The sequence below is a fragment of the Zea mays genome, chromosome 9 (genome assembly GCF_902167145.1).
Source record: "Zea mays cultivar B73 chromosome 9, Zm-B73-REFERENCE-NAM-5.0, whole genome shotgun sequence".
In the NCBI taxonomy this organism is placed as follows: Eukaryota; Viridiplantae; Streptophyta; class Magnoliopsida; order Poales; family Poaceae; genus Zea; species Zea mays.
In genome coordinates, this window is record NC_050104.1 from 75,275,207 (window position 1) to 75,295,103 (window position 19,897).

The 19,897-nt window shown below is 54.4% G+C and overlaps 1 protein-coding gene across 1 annotated transcript; it reads right to left on the reverse strand.

The window, feature by feature from the left end:
• Positions 1-11,273: 11,273 nt before the first annotated feature.
• Positions 11,274-17,221, reverse strand: LOC100037760 (multidrug resistance protein associated 1). Its single transcript, NM_001112472.2, has 12 exons — positions 17,012-17,221; positions 14,838-16,837; positions 14,419-14,739; positions 14,246-14,332; positions 13,540-14,163; positions 13,257-13,421; positions 12,864-13,158; positions 12,563-12,777; positions 12,182-12,487; positions 11,907-11,970; positions 11,571-11,810; positions 11,274-11,383 (listed from the first exon to the last, which is right to left on the reverse strand). The coding sequence occupies exons 1-12, from the start codon at positions 17,064-17,066 to the stop codon at positions 11,274-11,276; spliced, it is 4,482 nt and encodes a 1,493-aa protein (NP_001105942.2). The 5' UTR covers positions 17,067-17,221.
• Positions 17,222-19,897: the final 2,676 nt, after the last annotated feature.

The following is a 19,897-nucleotide window of genomic DNA, read 5'->3' on the forward strand; positions in this document are numbered from 1 at the left end:
GGAAGACCCCACCCCACCAATCCCCCCGTCGCTGGTCGTCGATCCGCCGCCTCCTCCACCGGTCACCCACCAGGGATACACTGTCGCCGCCCTCACCGCTGCCCGTGCGGAGCACGCTGCTCGACAGGCTCACTTGCGGGAAGCAGCCCTCGCGTGGTAGCGCGAGCGCGAGGCCACCGATGCTATCACTGCTCAGATTGTCGCGGCGGAACAGCTCCTCGCCTCGTCTGCGGCCCACGACGGCGGGGCCACCTTCTCTGACACCATGGGCGGTGTGTACGGTGTCCCGACTTTACCGACCGTTGGAACCAGGCCCCGCACCATCCCCACGGTGCTCTGGCATGACCCGGCTGACCCGCTCGTGGCTCAGCTCCACCTTCAGGCTGGGAGTGTCTAGAACATTCGCCTCATGGTTCCGGTCGTCCTGGAGCCAGTCGCCATCCTACGCACGTTGGCGGGACTTACTTCTCCTCACCCTTCGCCGCTACGCCCTGGATGACCATGTCCTCTGCGACCCCACCGGCGTGGCGCCGACTACTGCGTGGGTGCGCCTCGACAGCATCGTGCTCACCTGGATCGTGGGGACGATCTCCGTAGACCTCCACAGCCTCCTCCGGACCCTTCCGCACGCTCAGGCTGCTTGGCTTGCCATCGAGGGCCAGTTCCTGGGCAACGCCGAGGCCCGAGCTCTCCGCCTCGACACAGCCTTCCGCACCTTCGTCTAGGGGGACCTCAGCGTCAGTGAGTACTGCCGCAAGATGAAGACCATGGCGGACTCACTTGGCGATCTAGGCTGCCCCGTGGAGGACCGCATCCTCGTCCTCAATGTCCTTCGTGGCCTCAGCGATCGCTACACCCACCTCCGGTCGTTGATCATGCGCCAGCGCCCCTTCCCTATCTTCCTCCAGGTCTGCGACGACCTCGCCCTGGAGGAGATCACTCTGGGTGCTCAGGTTGCATCGATCTCTGGCCCGGGGTCCTCGTCCTCCTCGACAGCACTGGTGGCTTTCACCCCGACCCGTCCACCTACTCCGTCACAGTCTGCCCTTGGCCCTCGTCCTCCCGGACCGAGCATGGGTGGCGGGGGTCGAGGTGGTGGAGGCGGGGGCGGTGGTGGTCGTCTCCGCCGTGGTGGCCGCGGTGGTGGTGGTGGTTCCGGCGGTGGTGCCCGTGGCAACGCACCGACGCCGAGACCCCCGCAGGGTGCGCCTTGGCCCACTTTCTGTAAGTAGAGGGACTCTAACTCTCATCAAGAGGATGACACTATGAGTTGGGGCAATTTTCTGTTTATTTCCTCAAACACTACACAATGCCATACCCTTAGAGGGGTTGGGGACACATATTTATAGCCCTAGGGGCTGCACTACCACACCTTCTCACACACACTACACAACAGGATTGTCCTCTAGATGCTAAAGAGACTACAGAGGACAGTCAAAAGCGACTGTTTTCCTCTAGATGCTAAAGCGACTACAGAGGACAGTCAAAAGTGACTGCTGTCCTCTAGATGCTAAAGAGACTACAGAGGATAGTCAAGCTGTCCTCTAGATGCTAAAGGACTACAGAGGACAGTCAAACTGTCCTCTAGATGCTAAAGGACTACAGAGGACAGTCAAAAGCAGGCTGTCCTCTAGATGCTCAAGACTTATTCCATCATTCTCCGCCTAAGTCTTGGGCGTCGTCTTGTGAGAAAGTTGGGCCATCCTAGACCTGGAGCAAAGCTCAACAAACTTGATCTTCCCAAGAGGCTTGGTGAGCAGGTCTGCAAGCTGATCCTTGGTGTTGATGTAACGCGCCTTGATGCTCCCTTCTACCAAGCAATCTCGGATGAAGTGGTACCTCAGCCGGATGTGCTTGCTCCGTTCATGGAACACGGGGTTCTTGGCCAATGCCAGAGCGGACTGGCTGTCCACCCTGAGTTCCACCGCTCCAGTGTCTCTCCCGAGGAGATCACCGAGCAGTCGAGCCAGCCAGAGCGCCTGAGTCGAAGCAGTGGACGCCGCTATGTACTCGGCCTCGCAGCTGGACATGGCCACCACCTGCTGCTTGACCGACTGCCAGCTAATGAGGCACTTGCCGAGGAAGAAGAGGATCCCGCTTGTGCTCTTGCTAGTGTCGATGTCACCGGCGTGGTCGCTGTCGCTATACCCGACAAGGTGTGCCTCCCCAGGGCACCTCGGGTAGTAGAGACCGTGGTTGAGAGTCCCCGCAACATAGCGGATGATCCTCTTCATAGCCTGCTCATGCTCCGTCGTCGGTCGCTGCAAGAACCGACTAACGTAGCCGACGGAGTATGCCAAGTCAGGCCGTGTGTGGATGAGGTAGCGAAGGCTCCCCACAAGACGCTGGTACTGTGTAGCATCCACCTCCTCCGTCGTGCTGTCGCGACTCAGCTTCAGCCTCTCCTCCATCGGAGTGAGAGCTGGGTTGCAGTCGGTGAGCCCAGCCAGCTCAACAATGCGCTTGGCGTAGGCGGTCTGGCGAAGTGTGATCCCGGAGTCTCCCTGGTGCACCTCAATCCCCAGGTAGAAGGAGAGATGCCCCAGGTCACTCATTTGGAAGGTGGCCTTCATCTCTTCCTTGAACGCTGCCACCTCTGCATCCTTGGCGCCGGTGATCACCAAGTCGTAGACGTAGACACCCACCAGCAGGGCACTTCCTCCATTGCCCCGCCGATAGATGGCCGCCTCGTGCGGGCTTGGCGTGAAACCCATTCCTTTGAGCGTGGAATCCAGCTTGGCATTCCACGCCCTCGGTGCCTGTCGCAGGCCATAGAGAGCCTTGCGCAGGCGCAACACCTTGCCCTCCTTGCCAGGGATCGCAAAACCTGGCGGCTGGTGTACGTAGACCTCCTCCTTCAAGTCGCCGTTAAGAAACGCCGACTTGACGTCCATGTGATGAACGTGCCAGCCTTGCCGGGCTGACAGCGCAAGGAGGAGTCGCACGGATTCCATCCGTGCCACGGGGGCGAAAGCATCGTCGAAGTCGATCCCCTCCTGCTGTAGGAAACCGCGTGCCACCAAGCGAGCCTTGTGCTTGACGATGGCGCCGGCTTCATCCCTCTTCAGTTTGAACACCCATTTAAGGGTGATCGCGCGATGACCATGAGGGAGATCAGCGAGCTCCCAGGTGCGGTTCGTCTCAACCGCGTCCATCTCCGACTGCATCGCGGCACGCCAAGCCGCATGTTTCTCGGCCTCCGCGAAAGACCGAGGCTCACCATCGTCGCATGTAAGATGCAACTCTCCTGCCAGAATGCGAGATGCAGGGCCTGGCACCGACGGGTCGATGATAAGGCCCTCCACCCTTCGATACCGCAACGGCTCGCCGTCGTAGCACGCGTCGACGCGCTCCTCGTCACGGGACAGAGGGGTCACGAGCTCCACTGGGTCGTGCTCGACACGAGCTGGTGTCGGAGAGGACGTTCCTGGAGAGGGTACCATCGGTGCTGGAGTACGTGGTGGCGAAGAGCTCGCTGTAGCCGGAGTCGTGGCTGGAGTGCGTGGTGGTGAAGAGCTCGTTGTAGCAGGAGCTGGAGAGTTTGGCGCTGGAGTCGGTGGAGACTTGGGGGCTGGGGTAGACCTGCTCGGAGAAGAGTTGCCTACTCCCCCAGCTCCCTCAAAGTGGACGTACTCGATGGTGAAGTCGTACGTCGGAGTCGTGCCGTCGTCCACCGCCTTGTCCCACGCCCATCCTCGCCCTTCGTCGAACACTACGTCACGCGCCGTGCGCACACGCTGTGTTCTTGGGTCAAGGATGCGGTAGGCCTTTGAGCCCTCCGCGTAGCCAATGAACACCCCTAGGGTGCTCCTATCGTCGAGCTTGCTGATGTGGCCAAGCTCCTTGGTGAACGCGAGGCAGCCGAAGACCCGTAGGTGAGAGACCGCCGGCTTGCGCCCATGCCAAGCCTCGTACGGTGTCATCCCGTTGAGAGCCTTGGTGGGCGAGCGGTTGAGGATGTAAACCGCTGTCACCACCGCCTCTCTCCAGAAGACAGCTGGCATTCCTCTCTGCTTGAGGAGAGCCCGAGCCATCCCCACAACCGTCTGGTTGCGCCGCTCGACGACGCCGTTCTGCTGCGGGCTGTACGGCGCGGAGTAGTGGCGCTGAACGCCCTCATCCGCGCAGTACGACGCGAACTCAGCCGCTGTGAATTCGCCGCCGTTGTCGGTGCGCAGCACGCGCAGCTTGCGGCCGCACTCCGCCTCCGCAGCGACCTGCACACGCCTGATGGCGTTCGCAGCCTCTCCCTTGCTGCCAAGGATCATCACCCACATGTAGCGGGAGAGATCGTCGACGAGCAGCAAGAAGTAGCGTCGTCCTCCCGGTGTGGCTGGTGTCACCGGGCCACACAAGTCCCCATGCACGAGCTCGAGCCTCTCCTTGGCTCGGAAGCTCGACTGCTGGGGAAAGGGGAGCCGTCTCTGCTTTGTCAACACGCAGACATCGCAGAATTGCTCCACATGGTCAAGGCACGGCAGGCCTCGTACCATCTCCTTGGCACTGAGCCGCTTCAGGGCCTCGAAGTTAAGGTGCCCGAAGCGCTCGTGCCACTGCCATGCCCCGTCGTCTCGACGAGCAGCAAGGCAGCAAGGTTGTGCCACCTTCACATTGAGGATGTATAGCCAATTTGGACTCCTGCGTACCTTGGCAAGAAGGCGACGAGAGGGATCCCAGATCCTCATGACTCCGTGCTCGACCTCCACGCGTGAACCGTTCTCATCCAGCTGTCCCAAGCTGATGATAGAGTTCCTCAACGCGGGGATGTAGTAGACTCCGGTGAGCAGCCTGTGCTCACCAGACGCAGCGGTGAAGACGACTGAGCCGACACCCTTGATCTCTACGCCGGAGGCGTCCCCAAACTTGACGGAGCCTCGGACGCTAGAGTCAAGCTCGGTGAAGAACTCCCGTCGGCCGGTCATGTGATGAGTGGCGCCGGTGTCGAGGCACCACCCTTCGATCATGTCCTTGTTGGAGCCGTCGTCGAGGAAAGCGCGTGCTTTCGACTCATCAAGGTGGAGGAGTGCCGCTGCGGCCGGTGCCCCTGGAGATGGCTCGATGCTTGCATGTGCTAGGAGCAGAGCCTCCTCCTCCGCCTCTGCCTGTGCGACGTTGTCTGGCCACGTCGTGGCTGTCGACAGTCCCTGGCCCAGTGGCCAAGCTTGCCGCAGTTGTGACAGCCGTCGTCTCGTGTCGGCTTCTTGTTGCCGACGGCGCCGCCTTGGGCACCTCCACGTGCACCACCCTCAGCATGTCCTCGCGCCCCGGCCTGGGCGCCTGCACGCGCCTTGCGCGGCTTGCCGCGTTTGCATCCTCGTGTCGAGGAGGACTCCCCCTTCTTCTTGTCACCCTGGCAGGCCTCCCACTGCTCCCGATTGAGATGTAGCTTCCCGCCGATAGTGATAGGCCCAGAGAGAGCCTGTGGTTCGTCGCCGTCGACCACCTTGAGGCGACCAATCGCCTCTTCGATCGTCATCGTGGAGAGGTCTAGCAGAGACTCGATCGAGCGAGCAATCTGCCTGTACTTCTCGGGGATGCAACGGAAGAGCTTCTCAACAGCTCTCTCCTCATCGTAGGTGTCGTCGCCGAACTGCACCATCTTCTGCAACAGAGTGTTGAGGCGAAGAGCAAAGTCATCAACATCCTCACCTGGCTTGAAGGCCAGGTTCTCCCACTCCTTGCGAAGTGCCTGCAGTGTGGTCATGCGGGCACGATCGCTGCCGATGCGGGTCGCAGTGATGGCGTCCCAGGCCTCCTTGGCAGTCCGCTTCTGGGAAAGCGAAAACTGCATCTCGGGCGGGACTGCAGCAATGAGGGCATCCAGCGCCCGCCGATCCTCATGGTAGTCGACGTCGTCGTAACGAACTGCTTCCCACATGTGGCGAACCTGGAGCCGTACCCTCATCACCGCGGCCCACTCGACGTAGTTGGTCTTGGTGAGGGTAGGCCACCCACCGCCGGGACCGATGTCCCTGACAATGGCCTGGGCCATGCGGCGACCATGGTACCGATCCGGGGAGGGAGAACCGCGCCGCCTGTAGAGGCCGCGATCTCCGTCGACTCGGTCGCCGCCGCCGGGAGCACCGTCGGCGCGTCTACGCCCGTCTGGGCTACCGCCGCGTGCGCCCCCGCCTGGAGCGCCGTCAGCGCGTCGGTGCCTATCCGGGCTGTCGCCACGCGCGCCCCCATGGGGATGCGCGGCTGCCCACTGTGCCGCCTGCTCTCGCGCTGCTTCCCTCGCCAGCCTGAGCTCTTCGTCGGTGTTGTCGTCGACAGAAGCAGAGCTGCCAGCTCTACTGCCGCATAGAACCTCGAGCTCTGTTGCCGCCGCACGTGCAGCATCTGCCGCCTCCGCTGCTTCTACTTCCGCTCTCGCCGCTGTCAGTTCCGCTGTCAGTTCCGCTGCCGCCAACCGTGCTGCCCTCGCCGCTGTCGCTGCAGCCGCCGCTGCTGCTCGCTCGCGTTCTTGTGCCGCGGCGACCTCGGCCTCCTGCTGGCGCCGCGCACTCGAAGTGGCCGAGCGTAGGGACATGGTGGGCTAGTGAGGGGTCGCTGCGTGTGGAAGAGGCTGTCTCAGACGAAAGGCTGCTCGTCTGAGCAGGGGAGGAAGGAACAGTTGGAGCTCTTGCTGCCGACTGAGTGTGGGGAGAGGCGCGGGAAGGAGATGAGCACGAGATGTTTAGGCTGCAGGATAGTTTGCCTCTGATACCAATTGTAAGTAGAGGGACTCTAACTCTCATCAAGAGGATGACACTATGAGTTGGGGCAATTTTCTGTTTATTTCCTCAAACACTACACAATGCCATACCCTTAGAGGGGTTGGGGACACATATTTATAGCCCTAGGGGCTGCACTACCACACCTTCTCACACACACTACACAACAGGATTGTCCTCTAGATGCTAAAGAGACTACAGAGGACAGTCAAAAGCAGGCTGTCCTCTAGATGCTCAAGACTTATTCCATCACTTTCCACCACCCGTGGTCAGGGCACATCTCCATGTGGTCGTTCCAGGGGCCCGGTTCTGAGGCTCGTCCCCTGGCGGTCATGTTCGCTGGTGCGCAACCGGGGTTCACCTCGCCGCCGGGGTTCTCCTTCGCCTCTTCGTCGTCGTGGACCTCGACACCCGCCATTTCGTCGTGGCCCACGTCGTCGGCTACGCCACCGTTCGGGCTGATTTGTTGGGATGCGACCGCCCTGGCTCCTTTCTAGACTCCCACTCTGACTCCGCCGATGGGTCCCGAGTGGATCGCGAACACCGGTGCTACCTACCACACCACTGCCAACCCTGGTATACTCACCTCTGTTCGCCCTCCTTCCTCTCTCCCTTCGTCCATCATGGTGGTGAATGGCTCGTGTCTTCCTGTCACATCTGTGGGTGCCGCCGGCTCTCCCGGCTCTTTTCGCATTCCCGATGTTCTTGTCGCTCCTTCTTTGGTCCACAATCTTCTTTCTATTCGTCGGTTTGCTGCTGATAATTCTTGTTCTGTCGAGTTTGACTCTTCTGGTCTTACTGTGAAGGACTCGGCAACTCGGCGCCCCCTCCTCAGATGTGATAGCACCGGCTCCCTCTACACCCTTCGGCTTCCGCACACCACAACTTCTTCGTCTTCGTCACCTAACACAGCTGCTGTTTTTGCCACCACCACATCTTCTACTACCTGGCATCGTCGCCTTGGACACCACGGACGTGATGCCTTGCTACAACTTACTCGTAGTGCCACTATCCCATGTACTCGATCCCCTGAGGAGCATCTATGTCATGCGTGCCAGTTAGGCCGCCATGTTTGTCTTCTGTTTTCCTCTTCTTCCTCGCATGCTACTCATGCTTTTGATCTTGTACACTGCGATTTGTGGACTTCACCCATTACCAGTATGTCGGGTTACAAATATTATCTTGTCGTGCTTGATGATTTTTCTCATTATATGTGGACTTTTCTGTTGCGTGCCAAGTCTGAGACTTTCCCCACCCTCCGCCACTTCTTCGTCTGGGTGTCCACTCAGTTTGGCCTCACCATTAAGGCCGTTCAGTGTGACAACGGTCGGGAGTTCGATAACTCCGTCTCCCGTGACTTCTTTCTCTCCCACGGGATGCAGTTGCGGATGTCTTGCCCATATACCTCCTCCCAGAACGGCAAGGCTGAGCGCATGATCCGCACGACCAACGACACCATCCGGACTCTTCTTCTCCAGGCACACCTACCGCCACGTTTCTGGGCTGAGGCCCTCCACACCTCTACCTACCTTCTCAACCGTCTACCTTCCACTGCGTGCCTGGCCCCCACTCCTCACCAGGCACTCTTCGGTACCCCTCCGCGCTATGACCACCTCCGTGTCTTCGGGTGTGCTTGCTACCCGAACACCGCTGCCACTGCTCCTCACAAGCTAGCACCCCGTTCCACCCTCTGTGTGTTTCTCGGGTACTCTCCGGACCACAAGGGCTACCGCTGCTTTGACCTCTCCTCTCGCCGGGTTCTCATCTCTCGCCATGTGGTGTTTGATGAGTCCGTATTTCCCTACTCCTCCACCACCACACCACCCTCCTCCGACCCTGACCTTGCCCTCTCCACTACCTTTCCGACTGACACGGTGGTCGAGCCACCTATCCTTCCTCTCCCTGCAGGTACTCGCTCACCGCCTGTCGGTCCTACTCCTGGCCCGGTGCCTTGCCCGGGTCCGGTAGTGTCGCCTACGGCGGTGTCGCCTCTCCGCAGAGCCCCGTCTTCGATCGCCCCCGGGCCGAGCGGGGGTGGTGGGACTGCATCGCCTACGGGGCCGTCGGTACCGACCCCTCCGGCCCGCTTCGCCCAGCCGGTGCAGGTCTACCAGCGCCGGCCGCCGCCGCCGGGGTTCGAACCTCCACCGCCGCCGTCGCCGCCACCGCCGCCGTCCCCACCGGTGCCCTCTCCTCCGGCGGCACCGCCGGTGGCCCAGTCCCCGCCAGGGACACCTACACCTTCGCTATGGCCTCCTGCGGCACGTGTCGAGACGTCGGTGTACCACCCACCGCTCCTTCACCGCGACCTGCGGCACGTCCACCCGATGGTGACGCGGCACGTGGCTGGTACCCTGCCGCCCCGTGTCCTGGCAGCCACGACCGGAGAATCGCAGGTTTCTCCGGTACCCTCCTCCGTCCGCATCGCCCTGCTGGACCCCCACTGGCGTCAGGCGATGGAGGAGTACGCGGCGCTCGTCGCCAACCAGACGTGGGATCTGGTGCCCCGGCAAGTGGATCTGGACGCACAAGCGGCAGGCCGATGGTACCCTGGAGCGGTACAAGGCTCGCTGGGTTCTTCGGGGTTTCACTCAGTGTCCCGGAGTCGACTACGATGAGACCTTCAGTCTGGTTGTGAAGCCGGCCACCGTCCGCACGGTGCTCTCGCTGGCCCTTGCTCGCTCCTGGCCAGTTCACCAGCTCGACGTCAAGAACGCCTTCCTGCACGGCGCCCTCACCGAGACCGTCTACTGCTGTCAGCCGGCGGGGTTCGTGGATTCCTCTCGCCCTGACATGGTCTGCCGGCTCAACAGGTCCCTCTACGGCCTCAAGCAGGCCCCCCCGGGCGTGGCACTCCAGACTGGCTACATTCCTGGTGACACTGGGCTTCGTGGAGGCCAAGTCAGACACGTCTCTGTTCGTCCACCATCATGGAGCAGAGACTGCCTACTTGCTCCTCTACATGGATGACATCGTCCTCACCGCCTCCAGTCAGTCCCTTATTCGCCGCCTCGTCGACGCGCTTCAACGAGAGTTTCCGGTCAAGGATCTGGGCGTGCTTCACCATTTCCTGGGGGTCACTGCTGAGCCCCGCCCCTCCGAACTCCTCCTTCACCAGCGGCAGTACACTCTTGACATTCTGGAGCAGGCCCAGATGAGTGACTGCAAGCCCTGCTCCACCCCAGTCGACACGTAGGCCAAGCTCTCAGAGGCCACGGGTGACCCGGTCGTGGACCCCACCGGCTACAGGAGTCTTGCCGGTGCCCTTCAGTACCTCACCTTCACTAGGCCGTGCATCTCCTACGCAGTGCAGCAGGTCTGTCTCCATATGCACGACCCCCGAGAGCCCCACCTCGCGGCTCTCAAGCGCCTCCTCCGCTACCTCCGGGACACCGTCGACTACGGGCTGCTTCTTCACCGGTCTACCTCCTCCGAGCTGGTCGTCTACACCGACGCTGACTGGGCTGGGTGCCAAGACACTCGGCGCTCCACCTCCGGCTACGCCGTCTTCTTAGGCGGCAACCTGGTGTCCTGGTCGTCGAAGCGCCAGCCGGTCGTCTTCCGCTCGAGTGCCGAGGCGGAGTACCGTGCTGTGGCCAATGGCGTGGCGGAGGCTGCCTGGCTCCGGCAGCTCCTCGCCGAGCTTCACAGTCCCCTGTCCAGGAGCACGCTGGTCTACTGCGACAACGTCAGCGCGGTCTACCTCTCCACCAACCCAGTGCAGCACCAGCGGACCAAGCATGTAGAGATCGATCTGCACTTCGTCCGCGATTATATCGCCGCCGGTGCTGTTCGGGTCCTCCACGTCCCGACCACCTCCCAGTTTGCTGATATCTTCACCAAGGGTCTTCCGTCCTCGACCTTCGTCGAGTTTCGCTCCAGCCTCAACATCAGTAGTGGCTAGTTGCGTCTGTGGGGGGATCCTATGGTGTTATGTACGTCTTCCTTTTGAGTCCAGTCTGTGAACTCCGCTGCGTCGGAAGTCCAGACTACGGGGGGTGTTAGAGTGTTAGGCCTGTTAAGGCTAGGCTCATGTGGCCCATGTAAAACACTATATAGCTAACCTGTTGGGTTAGCCCTAATCTATTGAATAATCACTTTGACAATTTGCGACAGTTTCCTTCTCAGTCATATAAAGTTTATCATTATTGAGTACACAAGATACATGAAAATTATTCTTCTCAGCACTGCACTTTACTCATTCTTCATTGCAATTCACGACTTGGTACTTCGCTTCTCTTATTCAAAAAGGCTTATGTATGAAAAATGCCATTGATCATGCTAGAAGTGGATCCTCCATTTCATTTTGCATTGAATACCACATGTTCAATCAACCAGCTGGAGTTCTCTCGAACATCAGCCCTCACTCCAAAAATTGCTTCCATTACCAAAATTGAATTTCTGTTGATATCTTATTCACTCCCAGTAACCACATCAATCAAATAATCATGATGGCATTCCTTGTCTTGTTAAAGATTCAATTTGAGAACCCTTGAATCTTTCGATATCTTGATTAAAATGATCATATCTTTTATCATGTCCTGCAATAATGGTAGATCATGTTGAATTTCTCTTGGTATTAGCCCAATACTCAGCCACAAGTTTAGCAAATGCTGATTGTTTGTCTTCCAACAGCTTGGCTGGTGTTTCATATTCTAGAAGCTTCCCTGCACAATTAGAAAATCATCGTCATGAATCATACATATACACATACACGTATAGAGTAAGCTTGGTGATATACTTGTAATATATCATATAAGGCATTGATAGTTTATCTGTCATACTGATATTCCGAGGAATGAATTGGACTTTTCTGCAGATGCTACATGACGAAAAATGTCTTGTATAACATACCGTAGGACAGGACCATGACCTTGTCACTGTCTGTCACAGTTGGTACCCTGTGAGCTATGGTTATAACCGTGCAACTTGAGAACTGCTGCCTGATTACTTTCTGCAGGATTGCATCTGTTGCAGAGTCGATGGATGCTGTTGCCTCGTCTAGAACTAGAATTTTGTTCCTGCGTAGGAGAACTCTGCCAAGACAGAAGAGCTGACGCTGTCCAGCACTCCAGTTATCGCCATCATCACTCACTACCACAATTTTATTTTGCATGAACAAACGGATTGTGTTTAGTTTCTCTTTAATAGGATATAAATTGATTTGGGTATAATTTTATCTTCACATACCAACTGTATCCAGAAGAGCAGAGGTGGTGCTGATTGCTGTCTTCAGTTGACACTTCTCCAAGGCCTGAAATAGTCATTGCATGTAGCGCATATCAGAAAACATGATATTTTATTGTCCACACAGGCATGTAGCAATATGGTTAAGTTTAGTATGATTAGATCTTTAAAATGGCAAGCTTCTACTGCTTGTGGTAACAGAAGGGGTATTATGTGAGAATTTGCATTTACATTTTAAAACTTGTTATAGATTTTGGAGTCATGACAGTTTTTCTAACCTCCCATATCTCTTCATCAGAATGCTGGCCAAGGGGATCCAAATTGTTGCGCACGGTTCCCCTGAAAAGTGTAGGTTCTTGAGGGATAATACTTAGTTTAGTTCTTAGATCCTTAAGGCCAATGGAGCAAATATCCAACTTGTCAATAAGTATCCTCCCACCCGCCGGATCAACGAGACGGAACAATGAGCTGATAAGTGTTGATTTTCCACTTCCTGTCCTCCCTACAACCCCAATCTTGTTCCCAGCAGCAAAAGTGCAAGTGATTCCTTTGAGGACAAGCGGCGCATTTGGACGGTATCTTATCTGCTCATGGAGTACATGACAGCGAGTCAATTTCTTAGAAAGCTTCTAGGATACTGTGGAAAACAAACATCTTACCTTCAAATCTTGCAGGTCTATCCTTCCCTCCTGCGGCCACGAAGTTGGAGGTCTACTATCTGGTATAATGGCAGGTGGCTCCACTGGGAGGTGCATATACTGCTTGATTCGTTCAACCGAGATGATGTAGTTTTCCAAGTACGAATAGAACCTTGTCAAGAATATTTGTGCTGAAGTTAAAGTCAAAGCATAGGAGAGACAAAGTCCTGCAAAGCCTGAAATAAGATCATACCGGTAATATTCCATCAGTCCAAAGATACCATTGGGAAGGAAGATGTAGTTATAATGGTAATGTGGCTACCCGGAGAAATTGCTCCTGGAGGAACCAGAACAAGGAACAATGCTGCTGTGATTATTGTCAAGGACTGCAGTGCCTCTACTCTTATGAGTACCCACTCTTGTGCGGCAATGGTATGGAAGAACAGTGTGGCATCAGTGTCGATGAGCTGCATGTTGCTGTAGATAAACCTCTCAGTTGCTGCAAATGCCCTGATCGTCACCACACCGAGAATTGATTCTGATGCATAGTTCATTACAGGTGCCTTTGTTGTTCCGTTGAGTCTTACTAGCTCCCTAGCTGAGGAAACGTAGTGCCTCTTCATGTTTTGATTGAATTGAAAACTATGTGTTAGCTCAAAAACTCGCTAGATACATTAACTAACTAGAGTTATTTCTTGCAGCAATGTGTACTGACCTGAACATATATCATGGTGACAGCAACTGGGATCGCTACAACCAGGACTTGCCAAGTTACAGTACCCATGACCAGTACTGTGGTAACAACCTCAATGCCGCCCGTCGCCACAAAAGCCATGGAGTAAGGTATGTCGAAGTCTAGAATGCTCAAATCTGAAGATGCCTGCACAGGCCAGCACTTGAATTTTAAATTCTCCTTTTTTTTGTTGAAAAACGTTAGTACTACTATCTTACTATGATCTTATTTGAACAAATACGGTAAAATAAAATAACAACCATACCCTCGTTAAAATTCTTCCCACTGGTGTTGAGTCAAAAAATGACATGGGAGCCTTGAATACGGAGTCCATTAGCCCGCCAAAGAATGCTTTGGAGGCCTTGAGACCCAGAATAGCCGCAAAACAGCTTCTAAAGTAGGCAAAGAAGCAGCTGAAGATAGAGAGTCCAGAATATGCCCCAACAAGAAGTGCAGCACTGACGTTACCCATCTGAACAGCCACTGCCAACCAATATGTGGATGCGATCTGGAAGCACGTGAAGAGCACTTGAGCAATACACATGCCAGAGAATTGGAAAGCCCCCTTGGATACATTTATATATTCTTTGTATGGCTTCCATCCCAGGTCGCCAATGCCCTTCTCTTCCTCTTCTGTAAGCTGTATTGCTGCTGAAGGGCCCTTTGCGGTCACGTCGATGTCGCTGGCCTGCCTTATAACCTGAAGCGCACTTGGCACTATGTATTCATCAGACTCTTGTTGCCCTTGAACTTGGTTCTGTTGGCTAGCACTGGTATCCAATGCTGTGATCGAAGACTGGTGAGCAGACACCAGTTTCTCAAATGCTGTCCCAGATCCCAGGAGTTCTGAATATTTCCCTTGTTGACTAACTTGACCACCTTCCATTACCTGTTGAACGCATTGTAGATTATGAACTGAGGACCTCTGATATAAAGAATCACAAGCGATTGTGTTGAGAGTATCAACTTACCAGAATCCTATCGGTTTCAGTCAGAAATTCAACCTGGTGGGTCACAAGGACGACAGTCTTCTCTGCAAGTGCTGTCATCACACATTCCTGCATGAACATTGGCCTTAGTACTACGTGAAGCAGAAAACATACCATTTCATGGATAAAGTTCGAGGAGCTTATCTGCAGCATACATAGAAAAGGACTGCAGCGGTATGCGCATCAACTGCACTGAATGGGTCATCCAGTAGATAAACATCTGCATCACTGTAGACGGCTCGAGCCAGCTGAATCCTTTGCTTCTGGCCTCCACTCATGTTCAGTCCTCTCTGACCGATCTCTGTGAGGTCTCCATGGTCAAAATTTTCGATATCCTTGTCCAGAGCACAAGATTTGATCGCCTTATCATACAGTTCCTTGTTGAAAGGCTTCCCAAAGAGTATGTTGTCACGAACAGTCCCACTCTGTATCCACGAGCTCTGTGAAACGTATGCTACTGAACCAAAAACTTCAACCTGCAAAATATAAGTTTGTTGTTTTCTCAGTTACAACACATGTTTGAAATCTTTTATTTCGTAAAGAGAAAAAAAACATTCAGTCCCTGGTCACTTACTGATCCTGATAATCTTGGTATCTCCCCAAGTAATGCATACAGGAGTGAAGATTTCCCTGAGCCAACTGGGCCGCATACGGCCACCTTCTCTCCTCGGTTCACGCGAAGGTTAACATTCCTCAGTGACAGATCAGCTCCGCTTGCCTTCCAGCTGAAATTTCCGGCTTGGACTCGAACTCTGACACCAGAGTCATCTGAAGGTACCCTTTTCACATCGTCCTCTCTGATCTCGTCTTCGAGAAGGAACTTCTCAATTCGATCTAATGCCACCTTGTACTGGATCATCATTGTGAGGACCTCCGGAAGCATCCTCACTGGCTCAGACATTACCCTCAGGGTGGCCAAGACCGTGAAGAGCGTGCTAGCATTCAGGGGAGCACTCCCCATGATGGCCGTTGCTGTGTACATGACAGCAGAGACGACCGTCGGGGACATCCAGTACATGACTGCACCATAGGCCTTCTTCATCTGGGTCTGCCTCAGCCATTTGAACTCGCCGTCCCTGAGCGACTCGATCGTGCTGCGGAACTTGTCTTCCCACGACTGCAGCTTGATGATCTTCATGCTGTTGAGTATCTCCGACGTGGACCGGAGCCTCTCGTCCTGTGCAACCATGAACTTGGCCTGGTACCCCTGCAGCATTTTCGCGAATGGCACGTTGAGGAAACCAAAGATGACTAGCGGGACTAGACCAGGAAGAGCCCCAAGCTTGAGTGCCCAGAAGAGCGTGGCAACTGCAAAGACGAGCTGAAGTGGCGAGGTCCACCCCATGTGCAGCCAGCTGATGGCGTCGCCAAGCCGGTACGCATCAACCGCAATGTAGTTGACAATCTCGCCAGTGGAGTGGTTGTTCCTCCCCTGAATGGACAGCCTGAGCTGCTTCTGGAAGATGACCGCCATCAGCGCTGACCGGATACGCATCCCGGTCCTCCTCGAGCTGAAGAACCAATGCCGCTGCGACAGCGACTCCACGAGCTTGGCGAGCAGCAGGCAGCCGACAAGGGACAGGCCGACCCGGAGGTCTCGTTCCTCCTGGTTGCTGTACCACACGAACCCGAAGAGCAGCAGGGGGGCAACTGCTATGGACAGCATTCTCAGGAAGGCGTAGAAGCCGGTGAGCAGGATCTCGCTGAGGAAGCACTTGCCCAAGACGAGGGCGAGGCTGTTGCTGCCCACGCCCCGGCGGCTCCTGGCTTTGTCGCTCACGTGGCGGCTCCAGGCCTCCGTGAACTGCTGCGACGTGTGGTGCGCGGTGTCGTCGGTGGCGATGAGCGGGATGTCGCCGAGGTCCAGCGCCTTGGAGCGGCCGACACGGAGCAGAGGGTTCAACCACGAGAAGGCAAGCTGGCCGAACAGGCCAGCGCGGTACAACTCCGAGGTTGGCACGGTTCTGTCATTGCCGATCAGAGGCTCCGACAAGCCGCTGCTGCCGTTGGAGGCGTCCCGGTAGTGGTGCCCGTCGCCCCGCGGCAGCAGGGAGCCGAGGGCGCAGAGCAGCAGGAGGAGGCTCACCGGCCACGCAATCATCTCCGCGAGGTCCAGGCTGTGCCCCCCGGCAAGGATCTCCGAATTGTACGCGGTGGCCAGCAGCGACAAGAGCACCCACCAGAGCACGGCCACGACCCTCGCCGGCCTCGTCGGCTGGGCGTGCAGCGAGGCCGCCAGCGCGATCCAGACCAGGCCCCTGACGAAGTAAGGAACCGCCGTCTTGATGTCGTAGGCGTCTTGGAGAGCCGTGACACAGTAGGCCACGGCAGCTGCCACGCAGCACGTGGAGACGACGAGCAGCACCCACCTACTAGGAGCGCCGCTCCTCCCGCTGCTCGCATCTGCAGAGCGCTGCCGCCGCCTGACGCAGGCGGCAGCCAGCGTGCAGACGTACGCGATGAACAGGACCACATTGACGCAGTCTATGAGTGTCCTCTGCACGCACTTGGACGCGACGGTGAGGGTGAGCCGCCCGCCGTCCTCTTCCCCGCAGATCCAAGATGACGACCAGCCTGCCATGCGATCGAGGCAACCAATAAGAGCAAGCTCGTTATATTATCAGCAGGTATGGCAAACCATTGATCCAACCAACAGCTGAGATCTAGCGATACGGAAGCAAGAAAGAGGAAAGGATCTATACGAGCAAGCAAATAAAAGGTTCGGCCGTCTCCTCTCCTAGTTCTTACCAAGAACAACGGCCATGGCCGCATCGCCGCTATCAGCCATTACGGCCGCTAACATGGAGCGCACCCAGCAATGAGAGGCCGAGGCGTCTCCTTCTCCGGCCTATTTCCTGGACGGACGAGACAGTAGCTAGTTATTAATTGGCATTGGCATTCGCTGCTGTTGTCTTGAGCGCTGTATTTTGCATGGAGGGCACTGTAGCGGGCTAGCGGCACTGCCAGCCGGGTAGGTATGCTAGGCTGACCCGCATTTTATGCAGGGAAGTGCACTGTAGCGGCTCCAGCGGCGTGCGGATCCGGTTTCGACGATATACTTCTTTTTTTCTCATCGCATCCATCAGAAATGCCCGACACCACAGCGCGGACCGACCGATGCGAGCTGAGAAACGCAAAATTTGCGACTAGCGTTCTCGTGGGGCAGCCGGGCAGGTAACGCAAAAAAGGCCAGATACGAATGCAAAACTCGGACTCTTCCGCCGTCACTTTCAGCCGCGCGGAAGCAAGGATTCTTTTTCCATGTGAAACAGCTAGAGACGAAGAAACGGGGTACGGACGTGACGGGCCGGATTGTTTGTTGTCCTTGGCTGCTTTGCCCTCGTGCGGCTAGCCGTCTCTCTCGGCCTTCATTAATGGCGTACATGCGTATGGCATGACGTGCCATGGAGTCAGAGATCGGAATTCGGAAGATAAGCCGTATCCGTCTGTCTTGGTGCAGAGCTCAAGAGCGCGTGCTCCTCGTGATACATATATAGTATATCTAGATTCTTACTATATATCCGGGTGTAGTGGAATAACTTATAATTTGGAATGGAAAAAAGTATAAATAAAGTCTTGTAACCATGCCATATTTTATAAGGGAGATAGAATATGCTAACTCATGTTTAGATCCATCTTACTAGTTACTAATAGTTAGCAATTACTCTTCCACTCGAAATGGTAAGTTGTTTTAAATAATTCATGATTTACAACGAAGAAAGTAGGAATTAATAAGAGGTGTTCCATTAGTATAAATAGGGGTGCTGGCTACTACTAAGATTTTAGCAAGGTACAACTTGCTAGCTAGCAAGTGATAAGATTTAGAACACTAATGTTCGCTGGGTAATAGATAAGACATTAAATGAAGTATCAAACAAAGATTTCTACTAATTTTTTTAGTAACCAACTGCTAGTTGGAATCAAACTGGTCGGGAGATTTAAGGTCGTGCTCACCAGAGCGTGTGTACATATAGTCGTGCAAAACATTGTTTTGTACTGTTTATAATGGAGTTTGAAATAGTAAGTACGATAGGAGGTGGGATCACAAGGCTGTTGGAGATAGCATAAGTGACCTTGGATAATGTGCTGCTCTATGATTAAGTGTGTGAAATCCTCACGGAGGAAGTCAATCCTGGCATTTCCCAATAAACTAATAGCACGAGTTATCCTCAAGGATGTGATCATGATGGTGTTGCAACTATGATCCATATTGCACCAATGGTAAGCATACTTAGCACAGAAGCGAAATAAATTTTGTTTACAATAACATAGAGGCTTTTTAGCTCATCCGTGGCTACACATCCAGTATCATCCCAAGCATAAACGACAAGTGTAATCTAACGACAAGTCTCAACATACATGTTAGTGAGGCCACTTCCTCTCTCCATCAACACCTTGGAGAGGTGCTTTGAGCCCACAATGGGCTCGACGATAAGGGGGTGTAGGAAACAATGACGCCTAAGAGGGGGCTGAATTAGAGCTTCTAAAAACTATATCTAAACTAGGCCACAAATAAATTCTTAGAATAAAACCTATGTAAATAAGCAATTTAAAATGTGCAAACTAGGTTTTTTGTAACACCTCAAAATAGTATTTTGAGTAATCTAGAGAATGTTTTTCCAAGATTTAAAATTACATATGTGTTATAATAAAGAAATTAAAGAGACTAAGTGAAAAGCGAAAAGATCTTCGTATGAACTAAATTACTTTTTTGAATAACTAGATGAGTACCCGTGCGTTGCAACGGGATCATCTAATACCATGATAACTTATATATAAAATATGTCTTATATTGTTATAAAAATATTTTATAGTCCATTTGTGATCCTAGCCATACATAAATTTTGTTATTTTAATTTAGTTGTTTCACTACTACATTGCAACCATCAGTGTCATGCAGACTTCGATATATGTCACGATTTGTATGGTCTCATCATTAGAGAGCACGTGCCACACCTGCCGGTATAAGTCCCGTCGTACATCGTTAGTCATCAGGCACGCACCATCATACACGCTTGCTTAAATAAAAAGGCAAGTGTGTGTTTGCGAAGAGAATTAAAGGCAGATCGGCACAAAAGCTACCCCGACGATGGCGAGTGGTCATTGTTGTCGGTCATCCACTGTGTAAACTCCAGCGCCGAGATGACGCTATAATCCTTGATATAGTAGTCGTCGAACGCGCGCAACATGGTGAGTACGTATGACTCTTGGTTGGGCTGTCAAATGAAGTACACCCCGGGCTCATTAGCGAGGTAGTACACCGGATCGTTGCACCACCAGATGTGCTACTGTCACACCCGGCTTTAAGGAACAAAGCCAGGTGCATCTCATACATGCGCCAAGAAGACAACATATATAATAACAGAGTGTATAGAGATGAATGTCATAAAACATCAGAGTATTTATTACATAGCGGAAGTCTTATTACAAAATAAAATATAAATATAAAACGAACTAAGGATCGTCGTTGGCGCCAATGTCAACTCAGAAACGCTACCTAGATCAGATCAAACTCCTCGCTTTGTGGTAAAAATTAACCTATGCATGAATAAGTGACATTAAAGAACATTATTGGGTAAAAAGTGGTCAAGGGCACAACTTGCCTTCAATGAGCTCCTGCTCAGCTACTTCTAT

Bases quoted from the DNA above. Each gene is read 5' to 3' on its own strand.
- LOC100037760 (NM_001112472.2), bottom strand. From the start codon at position 17,066: ATGTTAGCGGCCGTAATGGCTGATAGCGGCGATGCGGCCATGGCCGTT. The intron at 16,838-17,011 runs GTAAGAACTAGG...ATCGCATGGCAG, and splicing joins GGCCATGGCCGTTGTTCTTG to GCTGGTCGTCATCTTGGATC. The intron at 11,811-11,906 runs GTATGTGAAGAT...AAATTGTGGTAG, and splicing joins TGCTCTTCTGGATACAGTTG to TGAGTGATGATGGCGATAAC.